At 40.4% G+C, this 17,417-nt stretch overlaps 1 protein-coding gene across 1 annotated transcript in view; it reads left to right on the forward strand.

The window, feature by feature from the left end:
- The window catches only part of slc7a5 (solute carrier family 7 member 5), an 84,648-nt gene extending 69,221 nt beyond the window's left edge, over positions 1-15,427 (forward strand). Inside the window, exons 8-10 of the mRNA XM_080186886.1 lie at positions 4,343-4,492; positions 6,411-6,588; positions 9,393-15,427. Coding sequence (XP_080043012.1) covers positions 4,343-4,492; positions 6,411-6,588; positions 9,393-9,448 — 384 coding nt within the window. The 3' untranslated portion in view covers positions 9,449-15,427. The remainder of the gene's footprint in view (positions 1-4,342; positions 4,493-6,410; positions 6,589-9,392) is intronic.
- The last annotated feature ends 1,990 nt before the right edge of the window (positions 15,428-17,417 follow it).

Genomic DNA, 17,417 nt, shown 5'->3' on the forward strand with positions numbered 1-17,417 from the left:
GAGAACACTGGGTTACAGGGTTGTAAACTGGACAGTATCGCAGTTGACAAGGAGGATGTGCTAGTTATTCTTGAGGGTTTGAAAATAGATAAGTCCCCTGGGCCCGACGGGATTTACCCTAGGATTCTCTGGGAGGCAAGGGAGGAGATTGCAGAGCCTCTGGCTCTGATCTTCAGGTCGTCGTTGGTCACCGGTATAGTGCCAGAAGATTGGAGGTTAGTGAATGTTGTCCCATTGTTTAAGAAGGGGAACAGAGACTTCCCCGGGAATTATAGACCGGTGAGTCTTACTTCTGTTGTGGGTAAGGTTTTAGAAAAAATTATTAGGGATAGGATTTATAGTTATTTGGAGAGTAATGAAATGATTAGAGATAGTCAGCATGGTTTTGTGAAGGGTAGGTCGTGCCTTACTAACCTTATTGAGTTTTTTGAGAAAGTGACCAAAGAGGTGGATGGGGGTAAGGCAGTTGACGTGGTGTATTTGGACTTTAGTAAGGCGTTTGATAAGGTTCACCATGGAAGCCTTCTGCAGAAATTGCAGATGTATGGGATTGAGGGTGATTTAGGAAATTGGATTAGGAATTGGCTGACGGATAGGAGACAGAGGGTAGTGGTTGATGGTAAGTATTCGACATGGAGTCCAGTTACGAGTGGTGTGCCTCAGGGATCTGTTTTGGGGCCACTGCTGTTTGTAATTTTTATAAATGATCTGGATGAGGGTATAGCTGGGTGGATTAGTAAATTTGCTGATGACACCAAAGTCGGAGGTGTGGTAGATAGTGAGGAAGGGTGTCTTAGTCTACAGAGAGACTTGGTCAGGTTGCAGAGCTGGGCCGAGAGGTGGAGGATGGAGTTTAATGCGGAAAAGTGTGAGGTAATTCACTTTGGCAGGAATAACAGATGTGTAGAGTATAGGGCTAACGGTAGGACTCTGAATAGTGTCGATGAACAGAGGGATCTAGGTGTATGTGTACATAGATCCCTGAAAGTTGGGAATCAAGTAGATAGGGTTGTTAGGAAGGCATACGGTGTCTTGGCGTTTATTGGTAGGGGGATTGAATTTAGGAGCTGCAGCGTCATGTTGCAACTGTACAAAACTCTGGTGCGTCCGCACTTGGAGTACTGTGTGCAGTTCTGGTCCCCACATTATAGGAAGGATGTGGAGGCATTGGAGAGGGTGCAGAGGAGGTTTACCAGGATGTTGCCTGGTATGGAGGGGAGGTCCTGTGAGGAGAGACTGAGGGATTTGAGGTTGTTTTCATTAGAAAGAAGGCGGCTGCGAGGGGACCTTATTGAAACATATAAGATGATCAGAGGTTTGGATAGGGTGGACAGTGATAGCCTTTTTCCTCGGATGGAGAAAGCTAGCACGAGGGGGCATAGCTTTAAATTAAGGGGTGGTAGTTATAGGACGGATGTCAGGGGTAGGTTCTTTACCCAGAGGGTGGTGAGGGATTGGAATGCCCTGCCCGCTGCAGTTGTGGATGCGCCTAGTTTGGGGGCGTTTAAGAGATCCGTGGATAGGTTTATGGATAGAAAGGGTTTGGTTTAGGTTAGAGGGTCATTGTTTTTTAACTGGTCGGCGCAACATCGTGGGCCGAAGGGCCTGTTCTGCGCTGTAGTGTTCTATGTTCTATGTTCTAAAATGTAAAATTGAATTCTGATGATTGCTGCTACCTCAGGGTATCTTCACAGTGAGGTCATAAATCAATTCTTACATGTTGCATAATATTACGTCTAATTACCTTGTTCCCATGTTGGCACCAGAATGCACTTTCTAAGAAACTATTCTGAAAATACTCTATGAATCCATCATCTAGGCCACCTGATTTTTCCAGTCTATATTTAGATTAAAATCCCCCTATGATAATTGCCATACCTTTCTGACAAGCTCCTATTCTTTCCCACCTTACCATATGGTTACTGTTAAGGGGTCAGTATATCACTCCCACAAGTGATTTCTTGTCTTTTATCATTTTTTATCTGTACCCAAACCGTTTCTACATCCGGGATTCCTGAACTTAGATCATCCTCTTCCATTATGCTAATATCATCATTAGTTAGCAGGGCTACTCCTCCACCTTTTCCGAGCTACCTGTATTTCCTAAATGTCATGTACGCTTCAGTATTCAGGTCACAGTCTATGCCACATTGCAGTCGTCTCTGTGATGACGATAGTCATGCTTATTTATTTCTATTTGCACAATCAGTTCATGTGTTTTGTTTTGAATGAATTTAGATACAGAGCCTTTAGTCCATTTATTATTTTTGTAATGTCTAGCCATGATTGCTGATTTATTCTTAGATTTGTACTCCCTTCCTGTTACAGTTTGTTTATCATTTCCCACTACAATATTCCCTTTTGCCTTGTCTCTGCTCTTTGATTTACCACATTTCCAGATTGGATCCCTTTCTCCCACTATATAGCTTAAAACCCTCTTTATCTCCCTAGTTATGTGGCTCGCTAGAACCGCACAGTTAAGATGTAGACTGTCTCAATGGCACAACTTTACCCAGTGCTGGTGCCCCACAACCCAGAATCCACTTCTCCCGTACCAGTCTTTAAGCCACACGTTTATCTCTCTAATTTTATGCCCCCATGCCAATTTGCACATGGCTCAGGTAATAATCCAGAAATCATTACTCTTGAGGTTCTGCTTTTTAATTTAGTGCCTAGCAGCTTATACTCTCTAGGTGGGATTTTCTGGCCGCGCTCACCCCAGAACTGGAAAATCCCACCAAATGTCAATGGACCTTTGCTTGGTCTGTCCCTTCACCTGTTACAGTTCCCGTCATGGACATAATCCTGGGCCTCAGATAGGTGCAATACTGGCAACAGCCACTGCCTGTCCAGTGGCTCTGCTGCTCAATGGAGCTGCTGGCCACTGATTGGGTGGGACTTCCTTGCTCCTGGACAAAGCACACAACTGTCCAGTCAAATGGCTGAATGGCACATGGCATTGTGGGTGAGACCTCATCACCTCCATTAAACCCTGCAGGCCAGCTCCAATAATCTCTGATTTAATAGTACATACATAAGTAAGTTTGGCATTTTGAGACAGAATATTGAGCCAAGTTGATTCAATCTGAAATGAACTAAGTTTATAACTTAGAGTAAAATGCATTTCCACTTAAACAAGGATTAGAATATCAATACATCAGTTTTGTGACATCAAATATTTATTTTTACAGCACATTATTACAGTGAATTCTTTCTGCTATGATTTTCTTTGCTTATGAGTATTAGTGAAAAAGCATATATAAATGTAGAGAAATGGTTTCTGCTTTATCTTCTTTATCCATTTTTTTGCTAAAACTTAGTGGACAAAGGAAAATACAACTCACATGGCCGAAGAAGTGGCTGCATTAATTATTTCAACAAAGTCATGCTGCAGTGTACTGGTTAGGCTGCCCATTGCTCAGTGCGTTTACTAGACTTGTTCATCACCTGTTGCAAATATTGATGTTAGCTCCATCTTATATTTCCAGTTATAACATACAGCCATGACCTACAGGCTCCGAGTTCTACATTCTTCCGCCTTTGTACAATAGCATGCGATTTTACTGGAACCATTCCAGATGAAGTGCTTTGTTAAAAATAGGTTTGGTGACTCAGTGGAAACGTGCTAATGATTCTTTTAATTCCAACATTACAGGTGCAAGTGTTAGAAGTTTGAATCCTGATTATAACTTGCCAACCTCCAGTTCTAATGGAGATAGCTTGGAAGAGATGGGCCATGTGACAAATCCACTCCCAGGAGCTGGATTGGCACTAGGCTGCATTCCTCATTTTATTCACCATTTGAAACTTAATCCTGACCAACCAAGTTTGCCACAGCTAAATCAAGGAAAGGGTCGGACACTTGCTACTTGGCGCAGCTGTGAAGCAAAAAGGCTCAATGTATCTAGCCAACCCTCTTTTGACCTTTCCCCTGCCAATGAGACTTCCAACTTTCCCCCTTTCCAAGCCACTGTTTATTCAGTTTTATCACCCTGCTTCCTTATACAAATCCCACTCAGAGACAGACCTGCCCCAGGCAGGATAAGAAACCCCTTGGGCCCTGTGTCTCTTTCTACAACCTCCCCACCCCCTCCCCAGACTGGAAGCCAAGCTTGTCACTCTGGTGGCTTTGTGGGTGGGGATCATGTCGGTATGTCATATAGATGGTGTGGCGCTCACTTCCACTTCTGCATTTCCTGCATTCGACCAGACATCACACACCTGCCTTCCCAACTCCTACCCCGCCGCCCCAAATTATTTCACAAAAGAAGAACCAGATTATATCTTTAAAGTTCTGTTCTTCCCCTGTTGCTAATGAGTTTCTTTGGTTCTTTTTTTACAGTGCTGGATGACTTTGATGTATGCATTCTCAGTCAACATTTACTCTGTCATTAACTTCTTCAGTTTCTTTAACTGGCTGTGTATTGCATTAGCCATTATTGGAATGATGTGGCTGCGCTACAAGAAACCAGAAATGGAGCGACCTATCAAGGTAAATGAGCAGCTACCATTTTGATCCATTTCACTCATGTACATCTGCAGCTTTGTGCATAATGCCAGAGGATTATCTTACTTGTGGTTGTAATATTATCAATTCATGCTGTACATTGGTAGAATAGCTAGGATATCGAAACATTGGCTTTCTTAATAATTTCTAATTCAGAATAGGACAGCATGGTGGCATAGTGATTAGCAGGAACCAGGAACCTGGGTTCCATTCCCAACTCAGGTTACTGCTGTGCAGAGTCTGCACATTCTCCCCATGTCTGCATGGGTTTCTTCCCATAGACCAAAAGACCTGCTGGATAGGTGTGTTGGCCATGCTAAATTCTCCCTCAGTGTATCTAAACAGGCGCTGGCGTGTAGTGACTGGGGGATTTTCACAATAACTTCATTAAGGTGTTAATGTACGCCTACTTGTGATACGAATAAATAGACTTAAACAATTTGAAACTGTTAAAACGTAAAATCACCCAACCATGGGGGGTTGTGTTAGGTAGAAAAGATACAGTTTCCCACAAAGAAGAAGACGACTAAAGCCTCAAGTCAAATAATCTGCACCACTTCTGCACACTCCTGGCAGTCATCTGCTTTGAAAGAGGCTTGGGAGCAAATCATCTGTTAAGTTCAGCCCAGGCTTGATGCATGGCAGTGGTGAAGTAGAACAGAGAAGCACTTCAGAATCTGGGGCATTAGTGGTCGTACCTCAGGCAAATGATTTGGCCCAATGTATCCACCTTTTAACAATTCTTGGAAGTATATGTATTTATCTCATGGAACAAGGCTGTCAAGCTGGCTCTAACAAGATGTAAGCTTTTAGATTTTTATTTCTTACAGGTGATTGCTTCCAACTAATTCTGCCCTTCTTGCTAAGCAAGCAGCTGAAAAGACTTTTGCAGAGTTTGAGGTCATAAAAATACCAAATCTTTAGTGGACCTCAACTTCTTAATTTTGAATTGTTTTGGTATTCTTCTTTGCCTTTCTTACCATTTCTTCTTTCTCTGGGAATAGAGCAGTTTTGTACAATTAATGTTGCAATAGCTCATGAAGTAAATCACTTAATCTGATTTTGTCCTCAGTCTGAAGACTATGAGAACAAGAGGGGTTGTGTTGCAGGAACAAGGCATTGTGTCTGATCATTGGGATGGGGCCCATTACCATGTGTTGTGTGTATAAATAATATTCCAATTCACAAGAAGCAAGGTTCCCTCACAGCGCCAGGGACCTGAGTTCAATTCCAGCTTTGGCTTACTGTCTGTGTGTAGTTTGCACATTTTCCCCATGTCTGTGTAGGTTTCCTTTGGGTGTTCCGGTTTCCTCCCACACTCCAAAGATGTGTGGGTTAGGTTGATTGGCCCTTAGTGTCAGGGGGACTAGCAGGGTAAATACGAGGTGTAAGGGGGATAGGGTCTGGCTGTGATTGTTGTCAGTGCAGGCTCGATGGGCCAAATGGCTTCCTTCCGCACTGTAGTGATTCTGTGATGCATGAGAGAAACCTTTCAGTTCCAGCCTTTTAGAGCAAAAGATTTGAACAGTTCATTGAAAATATTCTAATTAGAACTCTGGTCATAAAGGAAATCGGCAAGCAAGTATTTTACAGTTTGTTAATGGCTCCCCTCCTTTCTACTATACAGCTTTGTTTTACAATATTGATATGGTGGTTGAGTGAATTTCAGCCATTTTTTGCCAGCCTCTTTGTATTAAAACTGATTTGGGGGGCTGCTGATGGTTTTTCCCATTGGCACGAACTGATGTAAATTCAATGATGCTTATGTCGAGCTGATCTGCTCCCAGATTTGAGAAGAGAATAAATGTAGATGAAACAGCAAATTGAGTCAAATGGAAACTCATGAGTAATGAAGATTAAGATATATTTTAAAACGGTTTTACATCTTTCTTCTCTCTTGCAGTTCAACATCCTGCTCCCAATCAGTTTTGTGCTCGCCTGTATCTTCTTGATTGTTGTATCGATATGGATGACTCCTATGGAATGCATCATTGGATTCATCATAATTTTGTCCGGACTTCCAGTCTATTACATTGGGGTTTACTGGCAAAACAAACCCAAGTGGCTCTTGGACGCAATCTGTACGTATGACTGCAGTAAGGATATAGGATTAGTGGGTGGGGTGGGGGACCTGACTTGACAGTAGATTAGTTGCACACTTAAGCTTTTGTTTCAGAAGTATCAAGTAGCCTAGCCCTTTAAACATCAACTTCATGTTTTGTTTTGAAACATAGAAGATACGAGCAAGAGGAAGCCATTTGGCCCTTCAAGCCTGCTCTGCCATTTGTTGCGATCATGGCTGAGCATCCACTTCAATAGCCTAATCCTGCCTTTTCCCCACAACCTTTGATCTCATTCGCCCCAAATGCTACAGCCAGCAACTTCTTGAATACATTCGGTGTTTTGACATCAACTCCTTCCTGTGGTAATGAATTCCACAGGCTCACCATTCTTTGGGTGAAGAAATGTCTCCTCACCTGCGTTCTAAATGGTGTACCCTGAATCCTCAGATTGTGACCCCTGGTTCTGGACTCTCCCACCATTGGGAATATCCTCCCTGCATCCACTCTGTCTAACCCTGTTAGAATTTTATAAGTCTCTATGAGATTCCCCCCAATTCATCTGAACTCCAGCAAAAACAGTCCTAACCTAGCCAATCTCTCCTCATACATTAGTTGTTGTGAGTTTTGTGTGTTTGAGGCTTAAGACTGAAATTAATAACTAATCAAAGAAGAGGTTTCAATGCTGTGCTATGAAGTGATGATTCATTGGGAAACCCAGAGATTTTCTTTTGAATGGAATAATATTGATGTGCTTCATTCTGCTGCATGATTGCACCATTGGTTACATCAGTGTGGGTGACATGCTACCCTGTGGCCACATGTGGGCTCATCTGGGTTCTGAGAGGGGCCCACAAGACATATTGCTAACCTTTGCCAATGCGCAAGGTTGCCATGTTCAGCCTATGCAGTATTTTTCCTATTCGCATGACTGGAGTGATACGCACATAAAGTAAGATGCATGCTGATTGCACACAACATTGACTGAGAACTGTGTGTTCTCTCTACACCCACAGTGTATACATTTCTTTTGTTTTTAACCAATTCTATTAATATATGAATGATTAAACACTTCTTATGACTCATTATGAAATTATCAGCATGTATTAAACTGTATTCAACCTTATTCATCGGGTCATGGTTAGTCACCAAGCCCAATTTCAATCTTGCAGCCCACTGAGATGGAGGGCCACTCACCCACTAGCCTAGGTTACCTATCACTGGGTTAAATGGCCGGTAGTACTAACTGCATTCCTGCTTGATCTTGGAATTATATTAAATAAAATCGGAATATTGGAAGTCCTCATCAGGTCATGCAGTATGTGTAGTGAGAGAGACAGTTAGCATTTCACATTCATGATGTCCGTCAAATCCAACAAAACGTCACTGAATTGAAAAATTAACTGTTTCGCTCAGCGTGGATACTGTCAAACCTGCTGAATACTTGCAGTTTTCCTGTTTTCAATTTGAATTTCCAGTGTCTTTGATGTTTCATTGTTGCCTGAACTATATCAGAGTGGTGGCTGCCGATCAGTTTTGGTAGTGAAGTATCCAGGACCATTTTCTGGCCCATCAGAGTGGTGAGCTACTGCATTGAATTGCTATTCTCATGCAGCTCACCGATTTCAGGCCAACACGATACCAGAGAATCCAGCCAACAGCAAGATGGTGGTAGTGTGACAGGGTGGTGGGGGGAGGAGCAAGTAGAAGAACCTGAGGGGACAGTCATACAGGTTATTTTTGTTAGGTTAGGAGGATCACCCTTCCCATTTATGGTTAGATAGAAATCCTCTTTGTAAGGCTGCTTCAGTTACTACCACCAGTAAAACTGGTCAGAGAGCGTATGCTGCTAATCCAACTGTTCTTTCTGAAGATAGCAATCAGTATCTTGTACACATCACAGAATCATAGGCAGAGAGATCCGAGCCTACATAAGCATCGATCACTGAAAATGGCAATGCAGGTGGATAACTTAGTCAATGAGGCATATGACATGCTTGCCTTCAGTCAGGGCATTGAGTATAAAGATTGGCAGGTCATCCTGCAGCTGTACAGAACCTTGGTCATTTAGAATATTGCCACACTACCAGAAGGACGTGGATGCTATGAAGAGGACACAGAAGAGGTTTACCGGGACATTGTTTGATCTGGAGAATATTTGCTTTGAGGAGAGGTTGGATAAACTCTGTTCTCACTGGAACGACAGATGTTGAGGTGTGGCATGGACAAAGTGGATAGTCAGGTGCTTTTTCCTCGGATAGAAAAGTCAAGTACTAAGGGACCTCGGTTTAAGGTACGTGGGGAAAAGTTTAGAAGAGATGTGCGAGGCAAGTTTTTTTACACAGAGGGTGGTGAATGTCTGGAACACGCTGCCCAGGAATGTGGTGGGAGCAGGTACGATAGTAGCATTTAAGGGACAACCAGATGAATGGTTGGGAATGGAAGGATATGGGCTCTGTAAGTGCATACAGTTTTAGTTTAGGCAGGCATCATGATTGGCGCAGGCTTGGAGAGCTGAAGGGCCTGTTCCTGTGCTGTACTTTTCTTTGTTCTTTAACCTCAATTGCTAAATCCTTTTGACTGAAATGGACTGGTACATTGGCCGCCATGTGTTAGGCCCTTGTAAAAATGGCAGGGTCTGGACAAGGGTTGGCATTTACAGGATGTTTGTTTACAGGTACTGTTTTGAGGCTGTACCAGCCTTGCTAACTTGCACCCTTGAAAATGTATGTTGTCACAAGCCTTGCACCCTTAAAAATGTATGTTATCACGATCACATCGTTAGTTTATCAATAAGTAACTGGATTTCTTTTTCTTTCTTACAGATTCTACAACTGTTTTCAGTCAGAAAGTTTTAGGCGTGGTACCTCAGTCTTCATAATTAAACAAATTAAGCTCCTTCAGAAAAAAAACGCACAAAAGTTTCAAGCAAAAGAAGCCTTGATACATGCTCCAAGGTCAACATTTTATTTTTGGAAGTATTTCTGAAATCTTCAGTATGAGGATTGGTCAGCCATTTTAAAATTGGTTGAGAAAGCTGTAGATGATCCTTTCATTGGAAAGGGATTTAATGGTCAAAAACTGTATGAGTGAAGAGTATACAATGTGTTTTTAGTGTTTGTATAAATTTCTTGTGTGGTTATTTGCACATAGGTCAAACTGTCCAATTTTGCTTGTTCTTAAATTTGATAACGCAATTCTGAAATACCCTTATCTCTGCAAACCTGTCTGGCGAACAATCCTGCCTGTGGACAGGGCTAAAATCTAAAAATTACATGGGAAAGATTGACTTTTAGTTGGGACTGTAGACAATCTTTGTTTATAAATATAGATGGTTTGTTCTTATAGATGTGCAAGCTTTAAAAGAAAGGCATTTTGTGAGTTTATGCCCTTGTGGTTCCTTAAATTCAGAAAGTTTTTGGAATATTCTGCTATATTGCTATCTATTTAATTTATAACTAATATGTCCAGTATGTAACTATATAAATCAGTGGCTGACAGCTCCAAGTAGTTATTCAATAAGCAGCTGAACTATATGATACAGAAGGCTCAATCCCTGATCTGTGCTGTCAGCTGATGTCACAGCAATACAGATGTCCCCATCATCCCTAGTGTCAAAGGGTAAAATCGGCCAAGGTTCTTTATCAGTTTCTATTGATGGTGGGTGGTGAGGTTAAACGTCAAGTGATTGCAGTATTGCGCTTCGTTCTAATGGTCCCATGATTGAATAGCTTGCTGACACTTGCAGCCAGGTTCATTTATAAAACAGAGACCCATTTACGGAAGGTTCTGGAGGGCAACGACTGCTCCAAATCCGATCTGAAAGAATGCTTCAAAATAGCACCCAGTGGTGCTTCGTGTTATCCTGACAAAATCACTTGAGGTCAGTGAAATCACTTGAGGTCATTTGCATGAACCACAAGTGCCCAAGGGCTCACCCAGCACGCTATCCACCATTACTACACAGGATATCCTTCCAGGCTGACTCGAGCTCAGGAAGGCATATCCCTGTCTCTGCCACCATGGACCTAGTGAGGGGTGGTTGAAGGTTCTGTCCCATACATGGCAGCTGACCCCACACAACTCTGTGTGATTTCAGCCTTAAAAAAAGTCATGTAAATACAAAGATTTTGCATTCATCAGTTTTGAAGAAATTTCTTTTGTATTTATTTTATTAAGTTAGCTTTTGTATACCATCAATGCCCGCTGAAGATGTCTTTTAAGATATATTTATTATTGTCAGGAATTAGCTGATTGATTCCTTAACCCAACCAGTCCTGAATGATATAATATTTTCTTAAGAGGGATTCCCCCCAATGGCAGCCAACGTCCTTGAACTGTTGAGGCTGTTCTTTGAACTATCTCAACACCTCAATATTCTTCCGAAGGTAGCAGGAACAACAGTAAATTTATCAGCGTTTGTCTTTAAATTGTATTTGCTTAATATTTGTAATTAGTGTGAAAATATTCCAATGTAAAGAAGCAAGTTAAATATCTCAGCTAGAAAACCAGCACTAAGTTGACAGATACACATTTAGTCAAAAATCTCCACAGTTTATAACATGTAAAAGTTTATGGAGCAATAATCAGATTGAATACTGTACCCCGCTTCTCATCTTTTGCATTATGTTTACTGTTAAGACAAGTCAAAACAACAAGTGAGATTTTTGGGTAACTTAAGTATCCTTAAGTTACCTTAAAGGATCCTTAAAGGGAACTCAGCAATAGAAAAAATGCATTTCACCGTTTATGAAACAATATTGATTAGATATGAATCAATATTGATTAAATAATAAATATATACTGGCTGAGTAGCAAATCATTCCAGCTGCTGTGTGTAAGGTTCAGTTCTGATTATTGACATTGATAGCGTTAAATGAATGCCACAGGATTGCCAAGTTGGTGGAAATTGAGGTTCTTTTGCTGAAAATACATTTAAAATGTTATTTAACTGATACAGACTCAAATGGGAGAAAGTTTTTTTTTGTTCTCTTATTACAGAACCATTCCTTTGATTCCATGTGGTTGGGTGATGTTGTTCATGTATAAAATGCTGCAAAATAGTCTGGTGTTGGACAATATTTTGGTGACCATTTTCATTTTGGTTTTCATTCTCTTCAAAAGCAACCTTAGATATATGTTCAGCTTCCTTAATGGAGTTATTGCTTATACCTGCTGCTATGTAGAAAGCTGCAAGTCTACTTGACAGAATTGAGCCAGTGCCTGGATGGGCAATTCCTTTCATAGTAGCAAATAATAATGTACCTTTTTTGTGTGTCAGCTGTGGCTTAGTTGGTGGCACCCCTGCCTCTGAGCCACAAGGTTGGATGTTCAAATCCGACTCGAGAATTGAGCACACAATCTAGGCTGAAACTCACAGTGCAGTACTGAGGAGTGCTGTACTTGTTGGAGGGGCCATTTTTCAGATGAAGCGATAAATGATGATCTGGTCACGATCGCATTCCTGCATATGGGAGCTTGCTATGCACAAATTGGTTGCTGCATTTCCTACATTACAACAGTGACCACGCTTTTTTAAATGTACTTCATTAACTTTAAAGCGCTTTATGTCCTGGGTTTGTGAACGAGGCTTTAGAAATGCACCTTCTTTCTTTCCTTGTGTTAAGAATGTGAGCATTTGCTACTTCTGCATCTGTAAAATCAGTTTTTGCCGCTTGTATGTTTGAACTATTAACATATCTAGTATTACTAATCTTAATCTATTAATGCACAAAACAATGTTTTATGTGATGTGAAAAATGTTTCTCTTCCATTTTACTGTTTTAAACTGAAGTTTGACAGCTTCTACATTGAAAGTACTATGTAGACGTACAATATTTAAGGATGGTCTAAGATTGGTTTTCTGAAACTGATGGTTTAGTTCGCCATTAATGAAATGGAGTCTTCAATTCACAGTTGGTATAATTCCCCACGTGTGTTGTCATGTTATACAACAATGGAAAAAAAACAATTTGTGGTCTTTGAATTGACAAACGCAGATTTAATTGCGATATGTTTTAATTCATGGAGTTTGTTTACATTTTTAAAATAAAGCTGAAAGGGGATAAAGATCCAGAGAGGGGAGTGGGTTGAAAAAAAGGAAGTAAAATTTCTTCTTGGCGCTGGAATGAAATGCTACATGTAAATTATTGTTTATTTGCCTTTAAAGAAAATATTCTGAACTTTATGGATATATGCTAGGCCGTTTCCTGAGTTTAAGATGCTGATTGAAGACAAATCTGAATGCTCCTATTCTGTGATCTGCTCCTACACAAGCACGGCAGTGCTCTATCCCAATGCTACTGAAAATCCAGCTAGGAGGGTGTTGTGTGTAAAGAATAGAAAACTTTCTGTTTTGAAGTCGAAGTATATCGAAATTAGCCATTTTTAATTTTCTTGAGAAAATTAAGCACTCTGAAAAAATGCCTTGCCTGATAATTTCTGTATATCGCTACATGTGGTTCAAATTCTTGTCAGTACAGAATGCATTTGAACATTTGAGTTTTTATGTTTGAAGTATAACAAGGATGTTCAGAATTGTTCTTTTTCCCCAGTAGGAAATGATTGGTCAATTAATGAATTATTTTCACTCCCTTTTTCTGTATGATTGGCTACGTCTGAATGATGTTCCTCTTAACTCATAGGAACCAGTGAAAATTATTTTTAAAAATGAAATTGCTTACCTGGGCCTCCATGATGCTTCTATTAGTTTTTGCTCATGGTCCAAGACTATGCTGCCCTTAATTGGCTCACAGTTAAAATAAGACCACTACTCTGGAATGGGAATCTCTGTAAACCAATCCCCTACTCGCCATCTTAACCCCTGTCTGCATTGTTACTGCCAGGAGTGGAAGATTAAAATAACCCCTTGTGAATGGAAAAATTTCCACTTGGTTGAGTTTTTGAATGAGTACTAGTGACCGGAATCCTATTGCAATGTATCAGCACCAACAGCAGAGGAAAAGTGGACATAGTGAAGGGAGGAGGAGAGTGTGCTAGATCCTTTGATGACTCTGAGTGAATTATAGAATCTACAGTGCAGAAGGAAGCTATTTGGCCCATTGAGCCTGCACCGACAACAATCCCACTCCAGGTCCTATCCCTGTAACCCCACATATTTACACTCCTAATCCCCCTGACACTAAGGGGAAATCTGGCATGGCCAATCAACATAACCCATCCATCTTTGGGACTGTGGGAGGAAACCAGATCACCCAGAGGAAACGCACACAGACACGGGGAGAATATGCAGACTCCGCACAGACACTGACCCGAGGCTAGAATTGAACCCGAGTCCTTGGCGCTGTGGGGCAACAGTGTTACCCACTGTGCCACCCAATACCATTCAAAGGAGGAAAGTTGATGGTAGGAGTGGCCATGTATGGAAAGCATATTTTCCCAAAGTACTGCGTTAGCTGTGCCTTTGAGTCAGAAAGTTATTAATTCATGTTCCACTCCAGGATTTCGACACAAAGATCCAGGCTGTCGTTCCAGTGATGTACTGGAAATGTTGAGGGGTGACATTGGATTTTCGAGGATAAAACTCAGATCCTCAAATCAATGGTGGGGGGGTGGAAGGGGATGAGTAGGGATGTGGCAAAATATTTGAGAACAAATATTTTTAAAGGCAGGCATCTTCGGTGCCTGTACTTTTTGCATCTATCATTTGGAGGCTACTTGGAGAAATTCCTCTTGACTCCAGGATGTCAGCTGTGGAATTTCTGGAGCTGATAAGTATTGAGCTTGCTGGCCCACAAATTTTTGACCCTTTTATATTTTTCCCAAGTTTTTAGTTCCACACATCTTGCTGCTCCAAACATGAGAACTCATGGTTCAGAAGCACTTAATATGGTTCATATTGTGGAAAAAGTGATATTCTGTAAGTTATTTGAATAAATATAGAAGAGATGCATAATGTTTAGATTCTGTTCCTCAATGCAAAATTAAATTGTAATTAATGTTGTTCATTGATATTTTCATACTATCTTTAGTTTAAATATTTTTCTAGAATTCATGGTACTAATTTGTAGTACTTGAGTACTTTTTTCAGGTTTTATATCTAATTTATCCTTTAAGATGTGCTTACTACTATCAATCTTTTGTGTTGTAACATTGCTTTGCAATGTTTTGAAATATTTTATGAAATCTCTTGACATATATTGTAAAATGCTGTATACCAGCTGTAACCAGGGGTGCTACAGTATTGATATTTGGTATGTTTCTAGAATCCATTAGTTTGAGTAGTTTTATGCCAATTCTTAATGACTTGCATTTTACACATTTAGTTTTGTATTAACACGGAAATGGGGAAATCCAACATGTTGTGCAAAATTGTTTCTTCCTGTATTGTCACAAAGGAGAAGTTTTAAGCTGCTCATTTTCCCAATACTTAGGATACCAATTTTAATCAGTTTCTTTCACAAGCTATTACAGTGTCATTAGACCAGGAACTAAAAGTACTTCAATCAAACAGGAAATCAACAAATAGTCTTCATACCTTCACCGCCACACTATCTTGCTTCGTGTATTTTCAGGATTCCACGATGGGAGGTCATTTAACACTGGAAGTGTGAAGTTATTTTGCACTTTTTCCAATTTATTTATTGCAGTCGTTTAACAGAAGTCTTATATAGTGGTTATTTTATGTGAAACAAATTCCACAATTGTTTATGATCTCCAAAATGTTGTTATTTTGTTTGTAACAAGATCATACTTAAATCATGAAATCTTGAACTATAAAAAATTCTTGTCAATCAATAACAGTACTTCATGGTGATGCAGTGTGATTTTAGTGACTTTACCACACGTTGAAAAATTGCTGTCAGTTGTTGGAATGATAAAATATTTATTCACACACTGATTTGCTTGTGTCAGACTCTGATTTATTGAAAAACTACTGTCAGAATAATGCTTCAGTTCTTTGACTTACCTTTTTAAAAGCGAACTTATTTCAAAAATAATTTCAACATGTATGCACCTGTTTTAAAATAGTTAGTCGTTACCGGTCGTATTGTTTCACTGGCCTATAAACATTCCTATGGTTTCAGATCTCAGTACCACTTCATCATTAACATGAATGTTTTCTTGTGTGAGAACCCACACCCCCCATATAATTACAGGTGTTCCTTTCATGTAATTGCTGATGTGATCCTAAGATTTTATTTTTCCTTGCATACTTTATAACACCATAACTATTATAAAACTCAAAAACTTTTGATTCCTCAAGCAATCAGGTCCAGCGATGAATTCAGTTAGTCAGATAACCAAGAAACTTACTTTCTGTTCGAACCCAAGCAAGCATTAGTTGCTCATTTGCCTGCAAATAAACATATTTAAATAATCCTGCAGTTAAATTGTTCCACGTAGAACCGGTTTTTCAGGGAATTTTGCAGCACTCTAAAAATAGATCTTGCAATATTTAAAGGTAAATTGAAGAAATCTGAAGCTGCCTCTAAAAATACACAAGTCATTGAAACTTCTGATCCTCCTTGTCTTTCCTCATGATCCTGACTACCAGATATTCCAAGGCCTTTGGTTCACCACCGTTGCCCAAACTTTGCTGACTTTGTGCTGCCCCCTTCCCCATCACCACCTTCACTAAGATGAAGTTGAATATTTGAAGCTTCTCTGACCTCACCATCTAGGGAATAATGTGAGGGAGTGGAGAATGAACAAATTTAACCCTCAATAGCTGTTAGCAATGTACGTCGTGAGATAAATGCTTTCATGTTCAATGGTACTGATGGTCTGAGAATCTTTTATTTATGGGAGTTCATTCACACTGTCCTAAGCATGGAGTTGCACATGAGTTAAACCTGATGAATGTGAAAATACAACTTTATGTCCTGAATTGGATAATCATTCCTTTGTACATGAATATCTATACAATCTCTGAAGGCATTGTAAGATAACACTGGTTGAGATGAGATTTGATTTTTAGCCATTAAATTGCTTTCTTTCATAGGATTACAAGCAGCAGATGGCAGGTATTGAAAACAGGTTAATATTAAATATAGCTGTGTAATGTCATTGGGCTAATAATCTAGGGGCTCAGGATGATGCTGTGGAACCATAGGTCCACATTCCACCATGGCAACTAATGGAATTTGAATTCAATTGTTGATGTGGAATCGAAAGCTTAAGGCTAAATATTATGGGGATTTGGAGACGGGTGTGTGTATGGCTTGCACCCTTCGTCCCCAGAAGCAAAGTCAGTGTGGAACTGACCCACTCTATACTGGCCCATCCAACAGCCCCAAACAGCTGTGGGTAGCCTAAACTGGGCCAAGTATGACTTCCGATCTCTACTGGGGGGGTGTCCTGACCTCAGGAGATGCTGGCCAAATGTATGAGCTGGCAGCTCCATTAGTCCAGACAGTGTCACGAGTGCATTCATGGGTGTTGCTAAGAATGCAATGGGGTACAAGACAAATCCATGGAAATGGATATGTCCAGGTTCTTGGTCATGGAGGATTTGGACAGGTTAGGAAGGTGGGGTGGGGGAGTGTTTAAAATTGCAGATAGTAGGAATAAAGAGGCGATGCAATCAGGGGGATGGGGGGGAACCCCTCCAATTTGCAAAGGGTCATCCTTAAAGATAGAAACCCATCCTACCTTCCCAATCTTTGAAGAATTAATTTATTTTAAAAATTAGGTTACACACCCTTGCCCATGCTGAATATTTTTTGGCATGGAAAATGTATTAATGTGGTAACACACCTAATTGATCCCTGGTTACCTCTTAATAGAGGATGGGTTGTTGATTTTAGTGCCCACCTTCCTCTAGGGAAAGAAATCTACCATTCTCACATGAATGAGCCTACATGTGATTCCAAGCATGGTTGACTCTC

The sequence above is a fragment of the Carcharhinus amblyrhynchos genome, chromosome 4, assembly GCF_965287045.1.
Source record: "Carcharhinus amblyrhynchos chromosome 4, sCarAmb.v2.hapA, whole genome shotgun sequence".
In the NCBI taxonomy this organism is placed as follows: Eukaryota; Metazoa; Chordata; class Chondrichthyes; order Carcharhiniformes; family Carcharhinidae; genus Carcharhinus; species Carcharhinus amblyrhynchos.